The following is a 26,028-nucleotide window of genomic DNA, read 5'->3' on the forward strand; positions in this document are numbered from 1 at the left end:
ACTGCTGGAGTACCTGGTCAGAATCACTATCTGAGAGTGAGCTCTCCCCAACTGGTGGTGTAGGTGGGGAGACCCTGCCCTTCTGGCTATTAAATCAGGCAGGCATTTTTTTTTTCTTTAAACTGAATTGTGTTAGAGAAGTTCCACAAAGAACAAGCCCCTTTGTTATGCTTTTTCTCACTCCAGCAGCTATGGCAGGGAGCAGGGGTGTGGTGCACAGAGATGAGCCTTGGCTTTGTCATTAGAAAGTAAGGGTTTACAAAGTGATGATGCAGTTCCCTGCAGCATGCTGGGCAGCTTGTGTCTGCTGGATAATCTTTAAACTATTGCCTCACTTCTGTGTAACTCTGAGCTCCTGAATTGCATTAGAGTTTCATATTTCGTTTGTAAAGCTGTGAAGCAAATACATTTTTCAAACAGGAAGAAACATTTTTCTTCCCTATTTTTTTTTCATGCCAATTCCATACCTTTCCTGAGGGAGCTAGAGTGCCTGGCTAAGTGGAAAGGTAATGGTGGGTCTGCAATAAATAGATAAGACTAAAACTTGCTCTACTGTAAAGGGTGCAGCTGCTTGATTGCATCTGCTTATTTTGTCAGTATGTGATATCTACTTTCTTGTTGTCAGGCTTTGAGATTATTAGTATTGAATCTTCACCTAATTGCTTGCATCTACTGATAGTCATTCTTACTTTTAACCTCATGATGTGATACTCTCAGCTACTGTAATGACAGCTGACTTTATGCAAAGAAAAACCCAACAAACAACAAAACCAAACCAGCTGAGGAAAGGCAGGGCACCCAGACAAGTACCACAGAGGTACTTCTTCCTTAGCTGCTCTAGAGAGTTGCTACAAAACTTAATATTTATTGGAGAGGGATTATAGGCAAGAGGAAATCTGGTATGCGAGGAGTCACAGAACAGTGGAGTGGCCATGCATGTCTGCTTCAGCTGGGAGTTGGCCTGTAGTGTGGGTAAATACATTTGATGTAGTTTTGATTTATATTTGCTTGGGCAACAAGTGGGGCTAAAAGATCAATGGAAGAGCCACCCACTTGGTTAATCACCCACAGCCCACTCCATGCTGCTGCATCCATAGCTGAGATAAACAGATTAGGAACCGTCTGCATGTGTTTACAGGTGCTGCAATTGTTGGGTTTTTTTCCCAGTTACAGAACAGACCTGTTGCTTTGTGGAGTAGGTGAAGGTGTCATGTGCAACCAGGTGTCCACAGACTTGAAAGTTTTTGTTTCTGTAAAGGCTGACACTACCATACAAGAGACTTGAAACAGGGGGGGTTGCCTTTGTATGTTGGTAGGATTTTGTTTTGATCAGCACAATCTCATCCTTCATGGAAAAGTCCTAGTTAGCCTGTTAGTTGATCTATATTTTAGCCCCTAAAAAACCAAGTGGAGCTGGATGCAGGGAGGCATTAGTGGAGACACAGGAGCTGAGGGGGAAGAAGCAGCAAAGAGCATTTGAGGAAATCTTTTTTCCATATAGCAGAAAATGGATTTTCTTTGATATCTCCTGTACAGAAATCTTAAGTTTTGATGGTGACTGAGCTTGTCTAACTTAGAAATACTGATAGTGGCATAAATCTTGATGGTGCTTGAGGAAGAGAAGCAAAAAAAAGTGTAAATCAATGGCAAGTTGTCAGCAGGACAACTACGAGAGGTCTGAGCTTTCTGCAGTAGGTGGCAGCTGTTGGATGTTGGACCTATGAGCTTAAGAGTCAAAACAACACCTCCTACTCAGCATGTTTACTGCTAAATGGAAGAGTGCTTACAGTGAGTGAAGGCCAAGCAGAGATTTTGGAGATTCTTGATCAGTTTTAATATGCAAATACACAATAAAGGTATATTTGGTTTAATTAGAAGTAAGGTCCAGCTCTAGGTTTTGTGAATCTTCTTGTGGGAAGAAGACCTTGGAGAAGGAAACAGCTCATTCCTCTGTTGGCAGAAAGAACATGCCAGGTTTTTTGTGTTACTGAAGAGAATTAGCCCCTGGCCTCCATGGAAGGCTGGGCTTCCACCTCCATGTTCTGTGTGCCAGTACCAGCCTTGGAGTCCTTCTGGTGTGTGACTTTTTGCAACCTGAAGAATTCACAAGATTTTCCTCAAATGCCTTTTTTAAAAACAGTTCTGCTGCTTGAGACAGTTAAACACAGACTTGGAAAGATACTTGGTATAAATAGCAGGGATTTAGGAGATGAGGCATGGCATGTTGCTTTTAATGGTGCTTCAGACCAGCTAGTGCCCTATTCCTGTGGCAAGGCTTGGTCAGATCCCTTTTCGTGCCTCTGGGGTTGATCCTGTCACATGCAGTTTGCATCTTTGTGATTTTGGACAGCTGTGTTCAGCTATGATGAATGTTTTCTCAAAGCCTGATTAGATCAGAATGATGTTTATGTTGTATGTGACAGTGCTTGTGGTGACTTGGAGAACCAAAGGCTTCATCTCCACAAAGAGGCTTCTTGATATCTCTGTTTTGGCTGATTAGCAAATGCATTTAGTAACTGGAAAGATAGGTTGCTGCTTTCTTGATGTGTTGACTCATTTGATGTGTTTTAAAAGAAAACAAGCAACAAACTGATTTGCTTGTCCAAACGAGTCTAGCTGACATGTCTGCAGAGGTAGGCTGGGCTGGAGGATGTCAAGATCACCTCTCATCAGATTATTGTGATCTTTTGTTTGCTTCATAGTCTGTATGAAGAAATCAGTTCAGTATTCCCATCAGCTCTTCTGGGCCTCAGACCGGGTTTCATACAGCACCGCTGTGACAAACAGACCTACCCTTTGTGAACAGCACGTTATGGGAAACCTACCAAACCAGGAAACTTGAGCATGGTTGTCATTGATAAAAACCACATTGCACGAAAGTTACCTGAACACTACTTTCATGATTCAGCCAGTAATAAGAGAAAATACTCCATTCAGTGCTCAGGAGACAAGATGTGCAGTTTCCACACTAGAGTAATTAGGTAGTTCAATCTTCAGGCAGTTTTATGTAAGGATGGAAGCCACTGGCTAGGAGTAATTCAAAAGCAACTGCCCATGTGTATGTGCACTTCTCAGGGTGGGTTCTTATATATGTGGAGATAGGTTACTGTTTGCAACCTGGAATACCCCTGGAGGAATTGAAATCTCTCATTTGTGGTGAGTCTAAACAACCAGAATTGCTTTTTTTTTTTTTTAATTGGCTGTAATTAATTTGTTTCCATGCAGAGAGATTTGGGTGGCCATATATGCTCCAACAAGGACAAATTCATCACTGTTGCTGCTGCTTTCTGCACTGTTCTGGTGGCTTTCTCTAGCCATTTTGGGCAACTTAAGCAAGTAGTCCTTGAGGTAGTGGCACCTGGGAAGTTGCCTCTGCCATGTTCGTTTGTTGTTGCCTGATAACACAGTTGTGCTGATGCTGCAATCTCTCTGTGAGGGCAATACTGGCCTTTCTCTGTGAGCTTCTTGGCAGTTTTCTTTATGCAACTAGGGGAAATGTTTACATCTTTCAGGCCTCTACCCTTTACTCAAGCTTGGTTGAAGTTGCCCAGTGAGTTTAAGTTGGAGGGAGGGGAGAAACTGTCAGGAAAACCAAGCTTTTTTTCCTAAGAATACAAACCAAAAACCCAAAGATGGAATTTGGAAGTGAATACTACTATTAATGTAAAATCTTGACAAATACAGCTGACTATGTAATTTTCATGTTCAATATGGGCCACCTTTTCTCCTTTTCTTAAATTTACAATTCATAACTGTCTATCAGTGGCATTGTTTAGAAAGATGGAGCAGTTCATTCTTAGATACTTGCTAGACCTTATGTTGTTTTCCAGATTTCTTCAGAAGTTCAGAGGTAAAATCTGCTGATGTAAAAAATACAGAGGGTCTATTATTTTTAAAATTAGAGGTGTAACATTTGGCAAATTCCATGGTGCAGCATCACAAAGTCCACAGAACTGAGTGTATGAATCAAAATTTTGTGTTCCATTTTAGAACCATGTAATGCAGTTATGCATTGTATATATATCCATACATATATGTATGCAGAGTTTTGCCATATAGTTAATAATAACTAGATTTCAAGGCAGACAGATGTGTTAACAGAGGTGAAAGTGAGCAGGACAGTTTACTAGAACTTTGCTTGAGTTCAAAGAACTGCTGCTTTTATAAATGATGAATGTTCTATATAGTAGCATTTCTCTTAGAGAACTATCTAAATAAAAGCATATTATTTACGTAGGTGTCAGAGTTACTGCAGCTGATATTCTCAGCTAGAACTGGGTCTCAAGTCATGCTGGACTGGCTTCAAATTTCAAACTGTTATTTGCAAAGTGCAAAAGGGTAATTTCTCAGCTGGGGAAGCTGAAGTTGTTAGATTCAATTTTAAAGTCAAAGAATCGGAGTGGTTTAAAATAAGCTTTGCATAGTCTCTACCTCAAATACACTTTCAAAGGCATTCAGCTACCATGGTGATGAACATGGTATAAATAGAAAATGGATTAGAGAGAATTCAAAATGTTTCTGTGTAGATCTAAATTAACAGTGGCCATTCAGGAAAGAGAAGTAGGAAGTCACTGTGCAAAATTTAAGAAAATACACACCAATAGTAAATCTAAAGTGTTTTATAGAAAGAGGAAGGTAGGAAGCAGTTGATAATATGGCTGGTAATACAACACCAGCAGGAGTATTGTATTCTGATTCTGCTCAACCCTAGCACAGAAAAAGCAGACACAGGAGATGCTGTAGAAACTTGAGAAACATAAAAAGATTTTTACCTGGGAGACAAAAACCTCTTCTGATCAGACAGGTGCTAGAAATGGCAATGTTCTCCCATGTATCTGTGAAGTAAATAAAGGATCCCACAAGAGTGAGATACACAGCTAGGAAAGACTCAAATGTCACCTGTTCTGCAAAAGATGTACATCTCCCACCCCTCTCAACCAAACCCTCTTGAACTTGTTTCTTTCACGTCTTGTGACATGAGATCCCAATAGAATTTAAAGACAGCAAGTACTTTTTAGTCTCTTTGCATAAGCAGCTTGTAGTTTTCTGCCACAATATATTAAGGTCAGCTCTTTGGTAGGAATTAAAGCTTGTTTAAGCCCCAATTTGCAGACTTATTTAAAGGGCATGTAACTTGAGGGACATTGATAATTTTGTTGTTTTCAGTGGGACTGGTCTTGTACCTTAAATTGCAGGTGGACTGAAGTACCCTGAGGAAGAATGGCCTTACAAATAGCTAGATACAGGTCTATGTAAATAAAAAGAATACACAGTAGGTTAACGTGTGCTCTACAGATGTCTTTGTATGAATAGTTTGCACTGTGTTGCTGCTTTTTTTGCTTTGTTTTGTCTGCAGTCATGGGAAAAACTTTGCTTTTCCAGTCATTTACTTCTCAGTGATTGGGAAATACTCTGTGATTGCTGGTGTGTGAACATTACCTGGTCACCCCTCTTAGTGACTGTATGATGACAACTGCGTAACAGCTGACCTTAAACTAGCCTCATGTTTGAGATGGTCAAGGGATTAAAGACCTGTCTTTCTTGCTGCTATTTTTTGAGCTTCTGACCTTTTTTACACTGTTATTGGTTTTGCCAGTTAGAAATGAAGCTGAGAAGGCAATAAATCTATTTATGACCAAGAGTGTTTTCTTGCTGATCAGATGAACAAAATCAGATGGTGTAGTTTATCTAACTCAGAAGTAATTCACTGAATATAATCTGATAGCAGTTCCCGACTTGTCAAAAATAAAAGTCTAAAGGTGAAGTGATGACCTGGCTTTTATCTAGAGATTGAAATTTTAGATGTGAAAGTAATTTAAAAACATATATATTGCTGACATTAATTTGGGTGGAGGATCACGGCTGGACAGAACAGAAACTTCAGGGAATGTGTAATACTGCTCCCTCACCCTCATGTTACTTGATTCAAGATAGTGATGGTCTGTCTGCTAGAAGGCAGAGGTACAAAACAATGTTTTAGGGGCCTCTATGAAAGTGTCTGAAAGAAGCAGTGATGTGATGGCAGAATATCCCCTTACAGCCATCCCTCTAACTGGAATTCACCTTGAACATGTGGCCTACAGGTGAGTTGTCTGGGCAATGTGAACCCAAGTGCCAGCAGTACAGTCCTTCAACAGATCTTGGGCCTTATCGGTACCAGTAAGATAGCCTAGTGCTTTTGCAGATCAGCTCAGCAATGAAGAAAAGCTGACTGAAGCTGATCTCAAGTAGGGGAGAGGTTATGTAAACAAATAAAACCTTTTTTGTAGCCTCATTCCTCTGCGAGTATGCAAACACAACTGGTTAACTTGCTAATTAATTTGGTGATGTCCCTGAACTCTGAGCTGTCACGAAGCTTGTGCATGGGTTTTGTTTAGGAGCCACTGTCTCCTCCAGGCAGATTATATATGGAACCAAAGCTGGGTTTCCATTACCCTCCTTCTCTGAAATAGCAACATGATATTATCTGGGTATGACACTACCAGCTTTTAAGATGCATGACCTAGAGCACAATGTGAGGTTCATCTTAGCAACACAAAACTAGCATAAACTCATAAAATGCACCCTCTTCTCACATACTGACTCCTCATAGCCAAGCGCAGGCTGGCTTTTCCAAAGTTAACCTCAGTTTCTTGGGGGCTGCTCTTGTTACTGTTGAATAAATTCTCACAGGAGTAAAGGGTTATCAAAACTTCCAACACCTGCTTCTTTAGATTATCTTCTTTATTGTAAACATACAGTAGCATCAACACCTTAAGGTAAAAACCCTAAAATAAAAAGTAAAAAAACAGTCCTCTCCTGCCTACACCCTCTGAGTCTGGAATGGAAGAATGGCAGATACTGAGCACATTGCTTGAAGGCATTTGGGTCTGTAGTGAGAAGAGGTGTAGACAAACCAACGTAAACCAGCAGTTTCAGCCGTGTAAATCATGGCAGGCTCTACAGGTAGTCAAACTGAGATCACCTACACTTCTTGGGTGTCTGTTTCCCTTTCAATATAGCTTAAACTCAGCTGACTGTTGTGGCCCATATGGTGCTGAGAGTGGGAGAACATGTTGAACCCCCTGGGCTTAAAGCATGAAATGACAGTAACAATGGCTGAAAGGAGGTTGTAGTGAGGTGGGTGTCAGTCTCTTCTCCCAACTAACAAGCAATAGAACAAGAGGAAATAGACTCAAGTTGTGCCAGGGAAGGTTTAGATGGGGTATTAGGAAAACTTCATTCACTGAAAGGGTTGTCATGCACTGGAACAGGCTGCCCAGGGCAGTGGTGGAGTCACCATCTCTGGAAATATTTAAAAGCCATGTAGATATGGTGCTGAGTGACATGGTTTAGTGGTGGACTGGGCAGTGTTTGGTTAACACTTTTTGATGATCTTAAACATCTTTTCCAACCAAAGCAATTCTATGATTCTATTATATCCTCCAAATGCCACGTGACAATGGCATCAGAATCATCTATTATTCACTAAGCTGAGCAGATCAGGTGTTTCCTTTCTTTTGTGAGGAACTAGTTATCATTACTGTAATTTAAATACTCATTAAACACTTGATTTCTAATATATCACTAGGATGAATGTTTTCACACTTCTAATTGCTGTAGGACCATCAGCTGATGTACATTATCATGGTTTCATGGCACAATTTTTGTTCCAGGTTCTCCAGAAAACTCTGTCTCTTTGTTCCTTACACAATGGACCAATGTCCTCTTCTGGATCCAGCTGGAACAGCTTGAGCTCTTAACTGTGCTTTACCCCTCCCCTCCCTTCTACTAACAAAGCAACTTGCCTGAGTGCTCCCTAAACCCACTTCAGGCACAATCAACTGAGCTAGAGCATAGCTTCTTTTTAAACTGTTTGAACTATCTCCGCTGATTCTGCTTGAAGTGGGTTAGGGAGCAATCAAACAAACAGCTGGGAGAGCTATGGGGGTAGCAATCAATGCCCGAGGGACCCAGATAAAGAGCTTGAGAAGCGAAGGGCAGGGCACAAATGTTTCAAACCTCTGCAGCTGTTTGCAAATTGAATCTCTACATAGACCTGAAGGCTGCACGTGAGCTACAGCAATACTTCTGTTTCCAGACGAGGCAGTTTTCTCTGCTTTAACAGCTAGCAACTTCTGAAAAAAAAGAAAAAAGAAATTAAAAAAAGTTGAGGATCATTTGAAACTTTACAGTGATGTGCCCATATAGCATATGAGCAGATATTCTCTGAGCCCAGAACAGCATATTGTGCAACAGCATGGGAGAGGGGAAATTTTGGCCAGGAGAGTCAAAGCATATTTTTTCTTTTATCTGTTGGATGCTAAAGCAATGCCTTTCATGTGCTGTTTTGATTTGCCTGGCCTGAAGAGGGGGGCAGATGACTTCTATCGAGCTTCAATCCCCAGCCCTGGACTAGAGTCTGAGTGTTTGCTGTTTCAACCCATCGATAAAGGAGCTCTTCCAACAAACAGACTGGGCTGCCTTCCACCACGCGCTCTCTCTTCCAAAATCTTTGAGGGGAATGGACTGAACAAATATGTTGAGCAAGTGTGCTCAGTTTGCAGTAAACGGCTGAACAACCGGCCCAGGGCATATGCACAGTCTGTAGCCACCACACCAGCTCTGGGGCTGAGGACTAGTGGATGTATCTCATTAATTTTCTTACTCAAGCCCGTGGTCTGCACGAGCTTTGGGTGTAGCGATGCAGAGCTGTGAGAAAGCAACAGAAAAGGACACCCTCGTGGGACACACGCTTCTGCGCTTCTGGGTTGGGCCCTGGCATCTGCAGGGTCTGTTTCTGGCAATACCACACATGTTCTGACCAGGACTGAGTCAGATACAAGACATCATTATCCTGTATGCAAATTAAGTGTCAGCAGCTTCGCAGGTGATGTTTGTTGCAGCCTATTTATTTTTTTTAAAGCGCTTTAAGTGTATCAACGTTGTATTCTGGGCCTGTTTACAGCCAAACCCAGAGGATTTGCGGGCTGTAGTGTGGCCACCTGCACACAGAGAAACACAGATTTTTGGTTGGTTGTTTTTTTTTTTTTTTACAATTGACTGGTTTAATGTTGGTTTTTTTTGTTTGTTTTTTCTTGGGGCAAACCCCACCTTCACTGAAACCAGAACTGAGGTAAGTCTTGCTTAGCAGGGCAGCAGCATCTGCAGCGTTTGCTGAGGGGTGGTGAACCCTTTATTCTCCCCCCCCCCCCCCACACACTGTATCTTTTAAAGTTTTGAAAGATCTCAAAAGCAGCTTTTAAGCTGATGAAACCCACCTTAGCCACGGCCTCCTTGCTGGGGCCAAGTCCCGTCCGACAGGCCTGATACACAGGCCGGGATGAAGGAGCACCCCTCGGAAAGCTGGAAGGCGACTACGCCACCAAGCCCGGCACAAGGCCACGACTCAGCTGACACGCGTGGCCTCGCACGAGCTTCTCCACCAGAGCCCAGGGGAGCCCCTCGGCCTCCGCCCGCCGCTCCCCCGCAGGCCCCGGCGCCCTCACCCAAGATGGCGGCTCAGGAGCGGCGGGCGGCGGCGCCGGGCGGGCGGCGCATGCGCGGTGGGCGGCGCGGGCGGGCGGCCGGTGGTGCCGCCGCTCGGTGCCCGGCGCTCGGTGCCCGCGCTCCGAGGCCGCTCCGTGCTCATGCTCTGAGGCCGCGCCGGGCCGGGCCGGGGGAGCCGGCAGCGGCCTGGATGGTGGCGTAGGGCCCGCACTGCCGGCTCCCCAGCATGGCGACCTACCTGCCCCCCTGCGTGATAGACGGAGGCACCGGGTGAGTGGGGGGGGGGCGCTGGTAGGGGGAATAAGGGCGCTGCCGCTCCCCTTTTCTGGGAGTAGGGGGGTGTCTCTGCTGTGCTGGCGCCTCTTAAGCCGGCTCAGGGCTCTCAGCGGGGAGTCCCTTCCTCTCGCAAGGGTCCGAGCTCCTGCTGTGTGTCCTGCTCCCTTCTCGGCCTGTCGCCCCTGGAGCGGAGGGTCTTCCTTCCCTCCGGCGGGGCTGGGGCTGCCCACGACCCTCCTCCTCCTCCTCCTCCTCCTCCTGCTCCTGCCCCGTGTCCCCGCCGGGAGGGCCGGGGCCGGGCAGTCCTGCCGTGCCCCGCGGTCCCTCCGGGCATGCCGTGTCTCCAGGTGCCCTTTCCTTCTCTTGGGTCCACTTTCTGCTCGTGTCTTCTGGCTTTAAAACGTGGCGTGATGAAGCTGCTAAAGACGGGGGGTGACGGCTTATTTCGCGTGTCTGCTTTGGGGAGAGGGGACACACGTTTGCCTGGGAGGGGGAGGCAGGGGAGGTGTGTTCTTTCCTTCTGGGCTGCAGAGCCCCGGGACCGCAGTGGCCTTGCTGAACCGCATCTGCATCTTCTTCAGCCTGTCCAGGTGTTGCCTCCAGCCAGCGATGAGACTGGAGCCGACTGTCTTTTACTGCCGCTGTTTCTTGCTCGTTAGGTCATCCCTTCCTCACCTTCGTCCAAGCAGTGTGGGATTTGTGCTACTTCTTGTAGCTCGAAGCTCTGAGGATTTATCCAAATTGCAGGCTGTGCTCTGGCAGTCTCAGGCATTTCGGAAGCAGGTCTTTCCTACCTGTGTGTGGCTAGAGAAGACTCACTCATCATCTGATGGACTAGTTCTGCTGTACCTCAGGAGTAGGAGGTGTTGGGGGGAGCTGTGATGAAGGTGATGCTGAATATGTGCTGTGCTCTTGCTAATGTCTTTCCTTTGGTCCAGCCGTTATCACAAAATCATAGAGTAGTTTGGGTTGGAAGGGGACCCTTTAAGGTCATCTAGTCCAACTCCCCTGCAGTGAGGAGGGACATTTTCAACTACATCAGGTTGCTCAGTGTCCTGTCCAACCTGACTTGAAAAGTTTCCAGGGATGGGGTATTTACTGCTTCTCTGGGCAACCTGTGCCATTGTTTCATGACCCTCATGGTAAAAAAATGTCTTTCTTATATCTACTTTAAATCTTTTGTCTTCTACTTTACCCTTTTTCCTGTTGCAACTGGCTCCCCAAAAAAGTCTGTCCCCACCTCTCTCACAAGCCCCCTTTAAATATTGAAAAGCTGCAAATAGACTCCCTGGAGCCTTCTCTTCTCCAGGCTGAACAACTCCAACTCTCCCAGCCTGTCCTCTTAGGAGGGATGTTGCAGCCCTCTGATGATTTTTGTGGCCCTTCTCTGGACTTGCTCCAACAGGTCCATGCCTTTCCTGTGCTTTCCTTTTATAGACGGCCCTGAGGAGCGGAGAAGCCAATCCATGAGTTCATCCAATAACTTTACTTGTCACGCTGTGCCTCGGTGTTGTTGATTGCATCGATTTATTGCAGTAATAGACCTTTCCTCTGCAGGGAATTTTCTGCACTATTTTCATTTATTTGATGCTTGTAAAGTTACCTTTACAACTTCCAAAACTGAGCCATCTTAAACCCAAAACCAAACCAATCAACCAAAAAACCCCCAAACACCTAGATAACCAGAGGAAGCAGTTTTTAATGACATGGTGTCACACTCCTTTCTCCTGAAAAAGTGTTTCATATTTTGAAATAAATCTTTATTCAACTGTCACAAAAGTTTTATAAATCTCCTGTCCTTGTTTCTGTTTATACATTATTTTGCCAGAAATCAGCTCTGTCCCCTCATTGGGAAATACTGGAGTCAGCAGCTGGAAACGTTGAGAGTAGAATAGAGACTGGGTTCCATCTTGCATATAATTCTGCCTATGCATTAGATACTCCTTGGTAGTTTCTCATGTTCCTTCTGTTTATTTGCTGCAGGTATTTTAAATATTTCTTCTCAGCAGAACTGTTAGTTATTACTAGAATATTATTTGACAGTTTTGAAGTTTTTCAAGGAGAGAAATGAGAGCTCTAGATGGATCCTTAAAAAAGACTACAGTATAAACTATAAAATCCAGAAAATGTGTTAAATGCAATGTCTGTCTCTTGCAGGAGGCTTCCTCTGTTTTCAGTTTGTGGAGTGCTTTCAGTGTTGCACTAGAAGTAGATACTGCCCACCAACAGTCAAACAAAATAAATAAAGACAGAAAATGGTTGTGTCCTTTCAGGGAAATAATGATTCGAGTAGAATTTCTAAAATCTATTTAGTGCTTGCATGGAAGGAACTGGTGGAATTTGTATGTGTGGGTGTGTGTATCAGTTTATTTCAGGAGGGGTTCAAGTAGTCCCCAGGTGATGTGACTTTGCATTTTTATGCCTCCAGATAATCTTTGCATGAGAAAACATGGTGCCTCTGCTGATGGGACTTCTCTTGAGTTCACTGCAGGGCACTGAAATTTGGAAGACTTTTCAGCAGTGAGCTTATTGATTTTGATAAAAGTTATCTTACAGAATTCAAGAAGAAATAACTGTTTGAACCAAAGCAGCCAGAAGTAGCTTGACTCATTGATACGTGGTCTCTGGAATTTTCCTGTATGTGGGCTGAGAACCTTATTGTTAGAATGAATCTAGTTAGGGTTACAAGCTTCAGACGGTTCATTCAAATTATTCATGAAAGGGCTTTCAGATGAAAAACTTTGAAAAGCATAGCAGAAAGGAAAAGGTATAGGCAGACATGCACTGTGGAACATTATGTATATAAAACACACCTTTCTACTTACCTCTCTGGTATTGAATGAGGTGCTTTGTCCAGGCACTAATCCCTCTTCTTTTTGTGTAAGGGGATTTCAGAAGTTTGTGAAAACGTTGTTTTGCGGGTAAGGAGTCTGGTTTTGATTTACTCGTGTTTGTGGACGTAGACCTCAGTCCTGTGAAATGCTGGAAATTCTCAAAAAACCCCCCACAAAACCAACAACACATGTCTAGAAAATAGGTACAGACCTTCAGTGACAAACAAATAATAGTAGGACAGGATAATGTTCCTTTTCTCTATTGGATAGATGACTTGAATTTTCTTTAAAAGTAGAGTGAACAATTTATGACAAATTTTACAGAAAGCGGTATTAATTTACTATCATCTTTTCCATTAGTGTTTGCAAATGACTTGTCCTACTTTGATTTTGATGCACTGCATCTTCATTTTAGTTACGTGAGGTTTTCCTCGTGATCGGTTTACACATTGCTCTCGGTCTTTCTGTGGAGAAGAGCGGGTTATTTTTAGTTTCTTAGGACTACCAAGCCTTTCTGGTGTTGCTGTTTCAAGTAGCTTTAAACTTCATAACTAGTTAATAAAACTGGCATTTAGCTGTGGGACATCAGAATGCTAGTAGGTGGGTGTGTAAAACAAAGTTGTCTTAAAATACCCCTCTCCTCTTCAGTGTGTGTATTTGCAGACACTGAAGAATATTTCTATTTTGGGTGTATTTTAGTAAGGAAAAATTAGCAGAGTCTTACTGATGAGCTTAGAGCTAAGTACTTAATTTCAGGGGGAAGTGAGCTGGACTTGAAACTTAGGGTGTTTTTTTGTTATTGCTGGGTTATTAAAGATAGCTGGAACCTCAGTGTGTTATGTTTTCCCCATCTTCCTGTATTTCTAATGCTAAATTAATTGCTTTAGCCAATTATTACCTCTGCTTTTTACATGTGTGACTAGTGAGCAGGCATTATTTTAATTGCTGTTCTGGGTTTAAGGAGCCTGGGTTAATTAACTGTTGTTTATAATTACAGGCTTCAACCCTGTGAAGTGCTAGACTCTCTCAAAAAAAACCAATGGCTCGAATGTACCTTTATTCTTACAGTGGCCACTGGTGCTCTTGGGTAAATTGAGCAGACATAATAGATTTATTTTTTTTCTGTTTGATATTTACTCCTTTGTGCCTTCTTTTTTCCATTCCCATTCCTTCATCACATTTTCCTTCATTTCAAAAGTGCCTTTCTATCTCTTTATGAAGACCTCATGTTGGGAGTTTCTTGAGCATATTTGTAATAATGATAATACAGCCTGTTTATGGCAGCATAACATCACAGGTGTTCTGGCAGTAATTACAGTTATTTTGAATCTTAGCTGTCAGAAACAGCATTCTTACAGAGAGGGGTTTTTTTGTTTGTTTAAAGGACTTTCTTACAGCATTTTGCTGTTTTCAATCACTTCGTATCCATCTTTTTAAAGGTTTGGGCTTTTTTGTGTGTGTGTGGGGATGTAACACATTGTTTTAAAGATCTGGACCAAAAGAGGGTAGAAATTGAGGGGATACTGAAATATTCACAGCTGGGCTTTGGTCTTTTGGATACTTGCCCACAGAAAAATGGGGTGTCTTATATTTTGAGGTGGGTAAAGCAACTGCCAGGTTTGTGATTTTTATATGCCTAAATTATGTTGTTCTCAAGCTCCAGTAAGAATTTTCCAAAATGTGACACTGCTCTTTACAGTGGTTGAAGTTGCAGCATCTGCTTTCAAGTTTGGTCCCATTTGAGTGTCTTTGCAGTTATTTTTCTACATATGTTTTTTGGTCTTTCCATGGTAGGACCTCAGAAGTGAAGAGGGTTAGGATGGCCATGCCTCATGCAATATCCAGTGAAACTGATTTGTGTACTGACTGATCATTCAGGGATCACCTGAGCATGTAGGAGGCGACACTATTTTTAGAAACTGCTTGTTCCAACAATATGTAATTTCCAGTAATTTAAAAAAAAATAGTCCCTGCAAATCCCCTTTCCTGAAATAGCTGTAGTCTATTGGATCAGTTTTCTGCTAATGTATAATGCGGTCTCCAGTATCCTATATTTTGGAGAGTTTCCAGTTGGTTTCTCTCTCACTGGCAGTAAGTCTGCTACTTTTAATGAATTTAAGTTGAAATACTGGTTATCTACACATTCCCTACAGCTGTCTCTGTAATTTACTGTTCACAAGATGTTGCATTACCATTAGTCTGCTAAGCTGTAACCCAGGAGAGAGAAAACCATGGTTTAGATGCTTAAATATTCATTGGAAAAGGGACTGGAGACCAGGTAACCTCTAACTGTTTAAGTCCAGAGCCTTTCAGGTCAATGAATATTTAAATATATTAAAAGGGAACAATCTCTGGAGGAGGTTCTGCAAAGGGGTCACCTATACACTTTAATGTACTCCTGGGTATGGCTCTGGAAGGTGGAATGTGTTTGGGTCCTGCTAGGCTGAAGAAAAATCTGGGACCAACTGTGCCATGTCTTGAGTGACCAGTGAACTGTTGGATAAGCAGGGGCAGCACAGTCATGTTCTCTTTCCTTCTCTTCCTCAGTGGTTTTAGGAATAGTTTGAGTTTCCCTTACATTTGGTTTTGTCAGAACACCTGAAATATGGTCTCTTGTTCAAGTCTGTCTCTTGTTTGATGCTAAATAGATTTATTTTTTTTTTTCAATAGCATTTTTGTTTTCACTTCCTTGCCTCAACATTGAGCTGAAAATTTAGCTGTACTCATAGTTCTAATATTAATCCTGCATGGATTAATGGCATGCAGAGGAACCTTCTGATGTTGTCTTCTGTGAGGCATGTTCTTTGAAGAGAGCTATTTTTTACTACTTCTGAGAAATAAGCTTATCCTGTAGTTTTAACTGAGTTTAATTCAGCTAATGAAGACATAAATCAGTAAAATATTGAGCTATATAGGCTTTTGATAACTTTACAAGTTATTCTAGTAGAGGGGTCTGATCCCTACTTGAGAGGGAAGGTAAAGCTATTGCAAGCTGATAGCCCAAGTTGACTTTTAGAGGGTGTTTTCTTTTTAATATTGTAAGTAGGTGTGAGTTTAGCATGTCTGTGAAGGGGGAAAAGATGGCAAACTGAACTCAATCTTGACCAGAGTTTGGTGTAAGGAATGAGTTCTGGTTATACTGCTGCAACCTTTAAATTTTATATATGCACACACGCACATAAAAATTGTATTAATGTGTGTATATATATATATATATAAATGTATGTATATACATGATTACATGCTTAGGTATATCCATGTATTTGTAAATATTGACTTTGTTTTTTGTCAGTGGGGCTTGAAGGGCTGTTTCACGAGGTTTCTGCCTGATTGCCATTTTTAAGTCTTAGACCCAGATCCCTTGAATCCAAAAATAGTTTCCTTGGTCCTCACTGTTCATTTGAGCAAAACTTGTTTTGGAGAGAGGAATGAAGTACCCTGTCGTGTCTTAAATCCCAGTTTAACTCCTGTTGTTTCTTGTTATGTTTTAACAGTATTCCCTTGTTGCACCTCCTTCTAGAATGTGAAAAAGCTATGCAATAATAATAATAAAAAAAGGAATTCTTACTAGTGATGGCCTCCTTTAGAAATCAGTCTAATTTAATGTCATGACTGTGGTTTTTGAAAGCCACAGAAAGTATGCATAAACATTTTGGATTAGATTGAAAGCATATGCCCATATAATGATAATTAAAAATACAACAAACCCTTGCCCTCAAAACATAGTGCTTGTCTTCTTAGCCTTGGGGAAAATGGCTTTTTTAACTATTATTTGAAGTCTGTTGAAGCTATAGCTTTGAAGAGATGTTGAAAAAATATTTAAATTCCAAGATCATTGCTAATTCAGTTTTGATTTAATTCCTTTATCTAAGCAAACTGACTCTTAATGAGTGTTTTTTATACCAAATACTCTGTAAAGGGAAATTTGCTGTTTAAGCTATTAATGAAGAAGCAACCCTCTGCTGTAGTCATAGAGACTAGGATGTAGACAAAGACCCCAAATTCACTTTAGGACTTAGATTGTGATTGGACTTATTTAAGAATGTCATGGGTTTAGGTTTTCATTGTAGAAATGGATGTGAATAATGCTAATTTCCCTCAAATCATGATATTGTACTTCTGTTCCCACCTAACAACAATATTAGAGAGAGACTGTTTTCTGGAATAATTCAATTAATTTTGTTGCTTTTAAAAAACAGATTATTTTTTTATTGTTTTTCCCCCCCTAGGAGTTAGAGCTGTTACTTACTTGTAGTTGCCAAAGAGCTGAATGAGCCTGCAACCAGTAACACCATGCAGAGTTTTTAGATTTTGTGTGAAAATTCCTTTTCTTTCCCATATTACCAGTTTCTTTTTTTCTCTTGATAATTTACTTGTAAAAATAGATATTGTATGTGTATTGAAAGAGCTGGACAATACTTCATACCATCTGCTGCCCGTTTCTAAAGCATTTCATCAATGCATGCTTACTTTAGTGTGTTATGTGTATATGACCACACACAGATACCTGACAAAGTGAGTGGTTTGTGAATGGAATTGTATCCAGATTGAAACTGGAGTTTTCAGTGGTGGTTTGTACTTAATCCACACTTTTTTCCCCCTTGTGTTTTACAAATATGAAAATCTAATGACATCTTTGGTCACGGTAGCTTTCTGAAAGGTAAAGTCTGCACAGCCTTTTTTTTTTTTTTAACCAAAAAGTGGAATGTGGCTGGGTCATCTGTTGTCATAGCTGGTCAACAACATGGAGAAGGTATGAGCTGAGTTTTCAGATTTCATCATTTGGAAAAAAACAAGAAAACTTGGAAGCTGAAGGTGTCTGAGAAATAACAGCTAAAGTATTTAGCACTTCTGGGTTTTCTTCTCAGCAGGGTGACACCTGAAAGCATAGCCCAGAGAACGTACATGTGGCATGAGATTGTTTGACCTTCACTTTTAAGAAGTGTAGTGAATTTAAAGTGTTTTTGTTTGTTTGTTTGTTTGTTTTTTAGCATCTAAGTGCATCTAATAACCTTGTGATCATTCTTTCTAGGTATACGAAACTTGGCTATGCAGGAAATACAGAACCTCAGTTCATTATCCCATCATGTGAGTTATCTTTGTTCCTCCAAATCTAATATACACCACTATCACTGAGCGTTTCCCACTCCCAGCTCAGCCTTCATAGACTCTTGTCCATCTGGGAAGTGATATTCATTGCATTAGTATCTTTGGCTAGAGTGTAGCTAAACAGAACTCCTTGTTTGCAGTTAGCGAGGACTGTTGCTCATTAAATCAGCTCTTGGTTGCCATGACAAAGATTAAGAGAACTTCAGTCCGATTTCCTTTTTATCTCCATTATTTTTATGCCAGGACTCTTGAGTAGACAGAATGCAATTTACCTCCTGTCTACCTGACACCATGGTTACTGCCTGGATAATCTGGGGAAGGCTTCCAATCAAATTAAGTACTGAAGTGCAGGTGGTGTCTGCCTTATTTACATTGTCTGGGACTGTAGACAGTTTCATATTCAAAAAAGTTGTTCCTATTAGAAAATGTTCTTTTTGGGTGTGTATTTACCAACTAAAATCGTTTTGCCCATTTAACATGCTTTTGTTGAGCAGATTTACCCTTAATTTTTTTGTATGTTAAACTTGTTTAAAATGTTACACCTTTCTGGTTTTAATTATTGTCTTAATAGTTTCTCTCAAATGTTACATAAGTTTATTAATAGCATACATGTTTATGTCTATAAAGGCATCTAGTATCTCAAGGTTATCTCCATTTATATTAAATGCTGCCATTTACTTTTTGTGAACTTTGCCAATTAACTACTTATTAATGCATCTAGACTGCCTTGTAGGTTCAGTAGAAGGTATAAACATAAGGAAATAATAAAGGTAATTGGGGGCCAAAGAGGTGGATGAGGACATGGTCTTTACCAGATGTACCTGCAGTACTGGTTATGACTAACTATTCGGAATATTGTAAAAAATTCAGACTTTAACCACTGGTAAAGATTTAAATGTCTTATGGTAAATAAGTGGGATAGCAAGATTTTCCTGTGAATTTGTTATAAATCCTGTTTTATAAAACTCAAACTTGGGGCTTAGACGTGCTTCCAAAAAGAATTGTTTGCCTTTCAGTAATTTTTGGTGCTGATGGTATTTGCAAAGCTGTCTGCTCTGCATTTTCTGCTCTGTGTTATTTAGAAGCTGATTATGGCCTATTAAAATAAAACTATATGTACATAAGGTTATATTTGAAGAGTATTTTATCACATTTTTATTTATAGCTTGCCCCAGATTTTTTTTTTTGCTGTCTCATCTTCTTGCCTACAGCAGCCATCATCTAATAATTTTAGTGATAGTTGCAGCCTGCTAATGGGAGGTCTTAAGTGTCTAGAGTTCTCTGTAGCCCTGCAAATTGACTTCTCCCCTTCCTACTTCTCACCTACTGGGATAATGGTTCCAGTACTTGTTTCTGAAGTACACAGTTTATTTTCTCCCCCTCATATGCTCTTTCTCTTAATTCTAGAGTTGAAACTCAGAAAACCAAGTTGCTTTCTTGCTTAAAGAGTATCTCCAGTGGAATGCTGCCCTTGTGTAGGTTTATTGACAGAATATATTGTTAAGATTTTTCTCTTAAGTCATTGTTTACATTAATGAGGGACCAGAATCCTGTGTACACAGTGAGAATAAATTCTGCTATATAGGCTTTTCAGTAGATCACTTGCATATTTTCTGCTTTCTGGAAGCCATACTATCATATCCCAATTTTTGTTTCTGGAAAAGTATCCCTAAGTAAATAGTCACTGCTTGGTATTCAGATGTTTTACTGTTGGTTTTATTTGTTTGGGTTTTACGTTAAGGTATTGCAATCCGAGAGTCAGCCAAAGTAGGTGACCAGGCTCAGAGGAGGGTGATGAAAGGTGTTGATGATCTGGACTTTTTCATAGGAGATGAAGCCATAGATAAACCTACGTATGCTACAAAGGTAAGCATTGAGAATTTTAAAGAAGTCTTTCCAAAGTTTTACATTTTCATCATAGAATGTTCTAGGCCTTTTTTTGATAGCCACTTAAAACACACACTTGCTTTTTTGGTGAAGTATCTTTGTTGCTTTTTAAAAACAGCATGGTTTGGTTCATGGCTTCACCTTTTAAATGTCTGTTTTACTGGTGCAGTCCTATGTGATTGATGCTTGAACCCTTTGGTAAATATTTCTTGATACAGTGCAGCTGTTCAGTTTTCAGAATTATTAGCTATTGAAATAGTTATAAACACTGAATATTTAAATACTTGCTAAAAGTGTATCCTCTTAACGTGGTGCATGAACTGGGGAATGTGTAAGATACTTTTGTTTCAGGGAATGTCACCATTGTTTTGTGAAGAGCAGTTTTCAATGCAGTTTTTCTGTGAATCAGATTTTCAGTACCCCAGTAAAGGACTCCTTGTACTCACAAAATGTTACTGGCTTATGAGTTACGTGGGAAAAAAAATTGTATTTTATACGTTCTGCTGTATTTCTGAAATGTCAGCTGTGTTCTTAACATTGAATAAAATGTAAACATCATCCCTGCCGGAATTTTTGTTGAAAAATATATAGCCTATATGGTCTTTATTTATTTTTATAGTTTGAAAGGCATATTGAAGTAATATATGGTTCTCAACTTCATAAAAGTTATAGAAAAAGAGATTTAACACACAGTGACGCAATAGAGCAACAGCAGTATTAGGAATAGAGTCTATATTCTGGCTTCTAGTCCTGGAAGATGGAATCTCAATTTGCCGTACCTGGGAGCAGGAGATAACTTCAAATAGTGCCTCTAAATTAAAATTGGAATGGAGGATTTGATAAGGTAACTATGAGATGGTGTTTTCGTTCTTTGGATCATAGAATCATAGAATGATTTGGGTTCGAAAGGACCTTAAAGTTCATCTAGTAACAGCCCCCCTGCCTGGGCAGGGACACCTCCCAGTAGACCAGGTTGCTCCAAGCCCCGTCCAACCTGGTCTTGAACACTTCCAGGGAGTGGGCAACCACAACCTCCCTGGGCAACCTGTTCCAGTGTCTCACCACTCTCACAGTAAAGAATTTCTTCCTAATGTCTAATCTAAATCTACCCTCTTCCAGCTTAAAACCATTACCCCTCATCCTATCACTACACACCCTGGTAAAAAGCCCCTCCCCAGCTTTCCTGTAGCCCCTTCAGGTACTGGAAATTGCTATAAGGTCTCCTTTGAGCCTTCTTTTCTCCAGGCTGAACAGCTCCAACTCTCTCAGCCTGTCTTCATAGCAGAGGTGCTCCAGCCCTCTGATCATCTTTGTGGCCCTCCTCTGGACTCGCTCCAAGAGCTCTTGTATCCTTGTGTTGAGGGCTCCAGAACTGGACACAGTACTCCAGGTGTGGTCTCATGAGAACAGAGTAAAGAGGGAGAATCCTCTCCCTGGCCCTGCTGGCCACACTTCTTTTGATGCAGCCCAGGACACAGGTGGCTTTCTGGGCTGCAAGTGCACATTGTCAGCTCATGTTGAGCTTTTTGTCTACTGCCATCCCTAGGGCCTTCTCCTGAAGGCTGTTCTCAATTAATTCTCCGCCCAGCCTGTATTTGTGCTTGAGATTGCCCCAGCCCAGGTGCAGGACCTTGCACTTGTCCTTGTTGAACTTCCTGAGCTTGTTGGTCACCCACATACATCTTCTTGCAGAAGTTGTGAGAATCTGGGATTTGGGCTGTTCCTATTTCTGGGTTTGCTTATCCTGGTGTGTTTTCTTGTTTCAGTGGCCTATAAGACATGGAATTGTTGAAGACTGGGACCTCATGGAGAGATTCATGGAGCAAGTCATTTTTAAATACCTACGAGCTGAACCTGAGGATCACTATTTTTTAATGGTGAGTTAATGAGATTGGGTAAGAAGGTATTTTTGTAAGAGGAAAACGAGATTACGTTCCAAGCACAAGTAGCTGTTGGGAGGATTTTTCTCTGTGTATGTTTTTTTATTTTTTCAACAAGTGGGAAGGGGTTAGGCTTGGGGAAAGAGAGGAAGGAGGAAAGTAATCTGTAAAGTTGCATATTAACTAAATACTAAATACAGTTTATTTTGGAATACAGGCTACTGCAGTTTGGATTTTGGTTTTGAAAAGCTTCAATCACTTTGAACTAAATTCTGTTTGAAATTTCCATTTTGAGCACACTGAGAATTGTACAAGTTTGATTATCATACCAAGCTGATGAAGGCATGAACCATTAGGACTCTATCTAGGTCCTTTTGAAAAAGCCTTTATTTTTTTTCAGACAGAGCCTCCGCTGAACACACCAGAAAACAGAGAGTATCTTGCAGAGATCATGTTTGAGTCTTTCAACATACCAGGACTTTACATTGCTGTTCAGGTGAGCAAAGTGACCATACACCTCTAACGTACAGTACAGCTGCACCATGTCAGTATGTATAGTCTTTTGTATGCACACCTTTAATTGTTGGAAACAGTGTTTTCTGAGGTTGTGAGCTGGCACACTCAGCCTGCTCCTAATTGTGAGCTCTTTCTCACGTAGGCAGTGTTGGCCTTAGCTGCCTCTTGGACATCACGGCAGGTTGGAGAACGTACTTTGACTGGAATTGTCATCGATAGTGGTGATGGAGTGACCCACGTCATTCCTGTGGTATGTAGCAAGATGCAGTTTGAAATCATCAGTGGTTTGGACAAGTACAGGGCTTGCTTACTTTAGATTTAAATAAGAAGTGTGAAATGAAACTTTTTTTTTACTTTTCAGTGTTGCTTGGTTGTGTGGGTTTTATTCTTCCCTTATTGTTTTGAAAAGTGTATATTTTATTATGTGAGTTTATTTATGTAATAATTTAGCTTACAGCCTTTAGGAAGGTCACAGTAAGGAATCATATCATAGAATCATAGAATGGTTAAGGTTAGAAAAGACCTTAAAGATAATCAGGTTCCAACCCCCCTGCTATGAGGGACACCTCCCCCTAGACTGGGCTGCACAAGCCTCATCCAGCCTGGCCTTGAACACCTCCAGGGAGGGGGCTTCCAGAACCTCCCTGGGCAACCCATTCCAGCACCTTACTATCCCAATGGAAAGGAATTTCTTCCTGATGTCTAACCTAAATCTCCCCTCTTTCGGTTTAAAACCATTACCCCTTTTCCTATCACTACACCCTCTGGTGAAAAGCCCCTCTAGTTCTGTTTAATACTAATGCTTATCATGGCTTTTGATCTCCTGCCTGTCACCAACATCTCACAAGAAACTTTTTTGATGTCCTGTATTTTGATTGTTTAATATAGCTGATAATATGTCCTTCTTATATGATTTTATTGTATTTTAGAAATAGTTAACTCTACATGAGTGGATACAACTACAGGCTTGTAAAAATTCATGTTTGTATACATGGTTGATCTCATGCTGCTTAAGTATGTTAGGATGTTAAAAATAATAGAATTATCTGTGCATATGGACATCTGTTGATGTAATTTTCTGTGTTTCTGAAGTAATACAGTATGCTTGATTGATCAGTTATTTTAGAAATGGAAATTTTATTTCCTTCATCTTGCATTTTGCTATTAACCTGGTCTTCTCACTACTTTCTTCTTATGGGAAAAAACATTTACCACATGAGACTCAGTAAAAACAAGCAAGGAAAGAATAAATGTTGGCTCAGTAATGGCAGTGTCTTCAGGAAATGCATCCTGGCCATTAAACAAATCTGCATCATTACAGAAGGCCCCTAATTACTCTATGAGCTGTGTTCCTTGTACTGCTGTCAGCAGGAGGTAGGCAGAGCAATATTGCACACTTAATAATATAGCCCAGTCCACAAGCTTAATTAAAAATGGGATTTTTAGTTTGATCATAGTTCTGCTTTTTTATAATTCTTTCCCAGATTTGTATCCCAAAGATCAGTGTATTTAAAATGAAGAGTCCTTTGTAATTATGCTTGAAGAATACAGAAAGTCATGTTGGACTCTGGTATTTAATTTTATTTGAAGAAGCTGCAGGTAGTACTTCTGAAGCCTAACCTGTCACCTAGAGTCATGGCTATGGCTGTCCTTTTCCTTCTGTGTAACAGCCAGGGAATTTGTGGATGCTTCATCCCTGGAAGTGTTCAAGGCCAAGTTGGATGGGGCTCTGGGAACCTGATCTGGTGGGAGGTATCCCTGCCTATGTAGGGGGGTTGTATCTAGATGATCTTTAAGGTCCCTTCCAACCTAAACTATTCTATGATTTATTGTGCCTCTCGTTAGATACTACTTAATTTTGTTTTTCCTGTGTGTACTTTTTCCTATAAATTTTTTGTTCTGAAACAGGACACGAGTGATCTATTTATACTACTTTTGATTTTCAGATCGTGCCTAAAAGGACCCATCTCATCATACTGTCTTCAAATGTGTGCAAGATATTTGTCTATTACTTGTGTATCTGTTAGCTGACCAATATCTGCTTATTGCTGGTATTTTAAATAGTATTTTAAATAAAGGTATTTTAAATAAAAATAATATCCACTTTGCAGTGTGTTGCATATTTTAATAGTAATTTTACACTTTAAAGTTTTTACTTCTAATTAAAAATCAAAATAAAGTAGTATAAAAATGAATGTTAATTTTGCTGTTAATTATTGATACACAGTAGGTATACCCTAAATGTTATTTTTCCTCTCCTCCCACATAGGCAGAAGGCTATGTGATTGGAAGTTGCATCAAACATATTCCTATTGCAGGTAGAGATATTACTTACTTTATTCAACAGCTCCTAAGAGAAAGGGAGGTGGGAATTCCTCCTGAACAATCTCTGGAGACAGCAAAAGCCATAAAGGTACGCCCTGATTTATCTCTTAATAAATGCATAAATAAAACTCTCTGAGCTAATTTTTTGGCTTTAACAAGTTCCCAGTGGCTCTCTTAAAATGCAGATATAGGCAATGTATTGTAATTATGCAAGCTTCTGGTGGTTTATCCAATCAAGAGCAGGGGAAGGAGAAGAGGAGAAAAACTTCATGCTAGACTGTTTGGAGTGAATATATTGAGCAGATTAAATCAGCATGTTACCTTTGGATTTGTTTAAGATTTGCTTTTCAATTTAATAAAAAATAAGTGTATGCAATGTCAGTAGGGTGATTGTGTAGGTCTGATCTTGCAATGAAAGCTTGCCATTGAACTTCTTTATTGTCACAGACCTAATGGTTGTGATGTTTTCATTTGGAGAGCAACTAATCTGGATGAGCTAGTCTGCAGTTTTACTGTGAAATAGGCCACGTGTAGTGTCCTGTAGGGTTGAGTCTTCAGTGGTCATCTGGGTGAGAACATCTGTTGTGCTGCCCCGTCTGTAAGAATGCTCACAGTTTTGTTTTCTGATTGTATTACATTCTTAATTCAGTGATGGAATACTGATTTCTACAGTTTTTAATGCATGGCATTTCTTAACAGGAGAAATACTGTTACATTTGCCCTGACATAGTGAAAGAATTTGCCAAGTATGATGGAGATCCTCGGAAATGGATCAAACAGTATACTGGCATCAATGCAATCAACAAATCCAAGTTTGTTATAGATGTTGGTTATGAAAGGTTCCTGGGACCTGAAATTTTCTTTCATCCTGAGGTAACAATAAGGACTAGCAAGATTAAATAATGGAAACTTGACTGTGAGTAAAGAGAGGCGGGGAGGGAGGTACTGTCATTTGTGGTGCCAGCACGCCATCATGTGGAAATAAGATATCAGCGAGTCCTGACTGCAAGCCATGTAGTCTTACATAGCTTAAGCACAGGAAGAAATGAGCACAGCAGATAATTATTTTTTCTCATGTCCCCTGTAACATGTAGAACATCTAACTCTGTTTATTTAACGGCAGTCTAAAAGTGATATTAAATTGCTTGAACGTACAGATTTAACATCATACTTTCCTGTTTTTCAGCATTGGGTTAAACCAATATGCCTTTATACTGAGCATTTGATTGTTTCCAGTCCCTTTGGGCACTACTCTGCATGGTAGTATTTCACTGAAACTACTTCAAATCTTGGACATTGACTTTTGATACCAAGTCGATTGACAAAGCATAATTATTAAATTTATCCTTGAAGGAAGTCTCTTGAAACCTCTGTTGGTGTGGTCATAAGTAACGTGTACAGTTCTGGGAAACATGGCAACACCTGGTCTGTCTGGGTTTTGGTAGTTCAATTTGAGTGAGCTTCAGGATATTGTGATGTTGTGGGAGAGGAGAGTCAAGTTTTAATGTGTTACCATATAGCAAAGAAGGTCCTCTCCATTCCTGTGCACTCTCTTAAGTTTATTGTAGGCAACCACAACCTGTAATACTGTTAAAAATTTAATCAAGATCCATATTAACACTGGTGAGCTTTCCCTTTGTCTAGCCTCTTCCTGTTGGAAAGATATATAAAAAAAACAAACAACCAACCCTTTATTCTTTCAGCTTTTGACT

The 26,028-nt window shown here is 40.6% G+C and overlaps 1 protein-coding gene and 1 long non-coding RNA gene across 3 annotated transcripts in view; one reads left to right on the plus strand and one right to left on the minus strand.

Annotated features, from left to right (window-relative positions):
- Nucleotides 1–1,806: 1,806 nt before the first annotated feature.
- Nucleotides 1,807–9,494, minus strand: LOC127380716 (uncharacterized). Its single transcript, XR_007888564.1, has 4 exons — nt 9,261–9,494; nt 8,002–8,117; nt 4,773–4,835; nt 1,807–2,094 (listed from the first exon to the last, which is right to left on the minus strand). It is a non-coding gene; the product is annotated as an uncharacterized LOC127380716 (long non-coding RNA).
- A 62-nt stretch (nt 9,495–9,556) lies between these two features.
- ACTR3B (actin related protein 3B) overlaps nt 9,557–26,028 on the plus strand; it is a 29,325-nt gene continuing 12,853 nt past the window's right edge. The window contains exons 1-8 of one of the 2 annotated variants that reach the window (XM_051610145.1): nt 9,557–9,759; nt 17,632–17,687; nt 19,450–19,574; nt 21,362–21,472; nt 21,876–21,971; nt 22,134–22,241; nt 24,261–24,404; nt 25,016–25,189. In XM_051610145.1, coding sequence (XP_051466105.1) covers nt 9,716–9,759; nt 17,632–17,687; nt 19,450–19,574; nt 21,362–21,472; nt 21,876–21,971; nt 22,134–22,241; nt 24,261–24,404; nt 25,016–25,189 — 858 coding nt within the window. In that variant the 5' untranslated portion in view covers nt 9,557–9,715. The remainder of the gene's footprint in view (nt 9,760–17,631; nt 17,688–19,449; nt 19,575–21,361; nt 21,473–21,875; nt 21,972–22,133; nt 22,242–24,260; nt 24,405–25,015; nt 25,190–26,028) is intronic. The other variant, XM_051610147.1, reaches the window with a different exon arrangement.

Source organism: Apus apus, chromosome 2, assembly GCF_020740795.1.
Source record: "Apus apus isolate bApuApu2 chromosome 2, bApuApu2.pri.cur, whole genome shotgun sequence".
Taxonomy (NCBI): Eukaryota; Metazoa; Chordata; class Aves; order Apodiformes; family Apodidae; genus Apus; species Apus apus.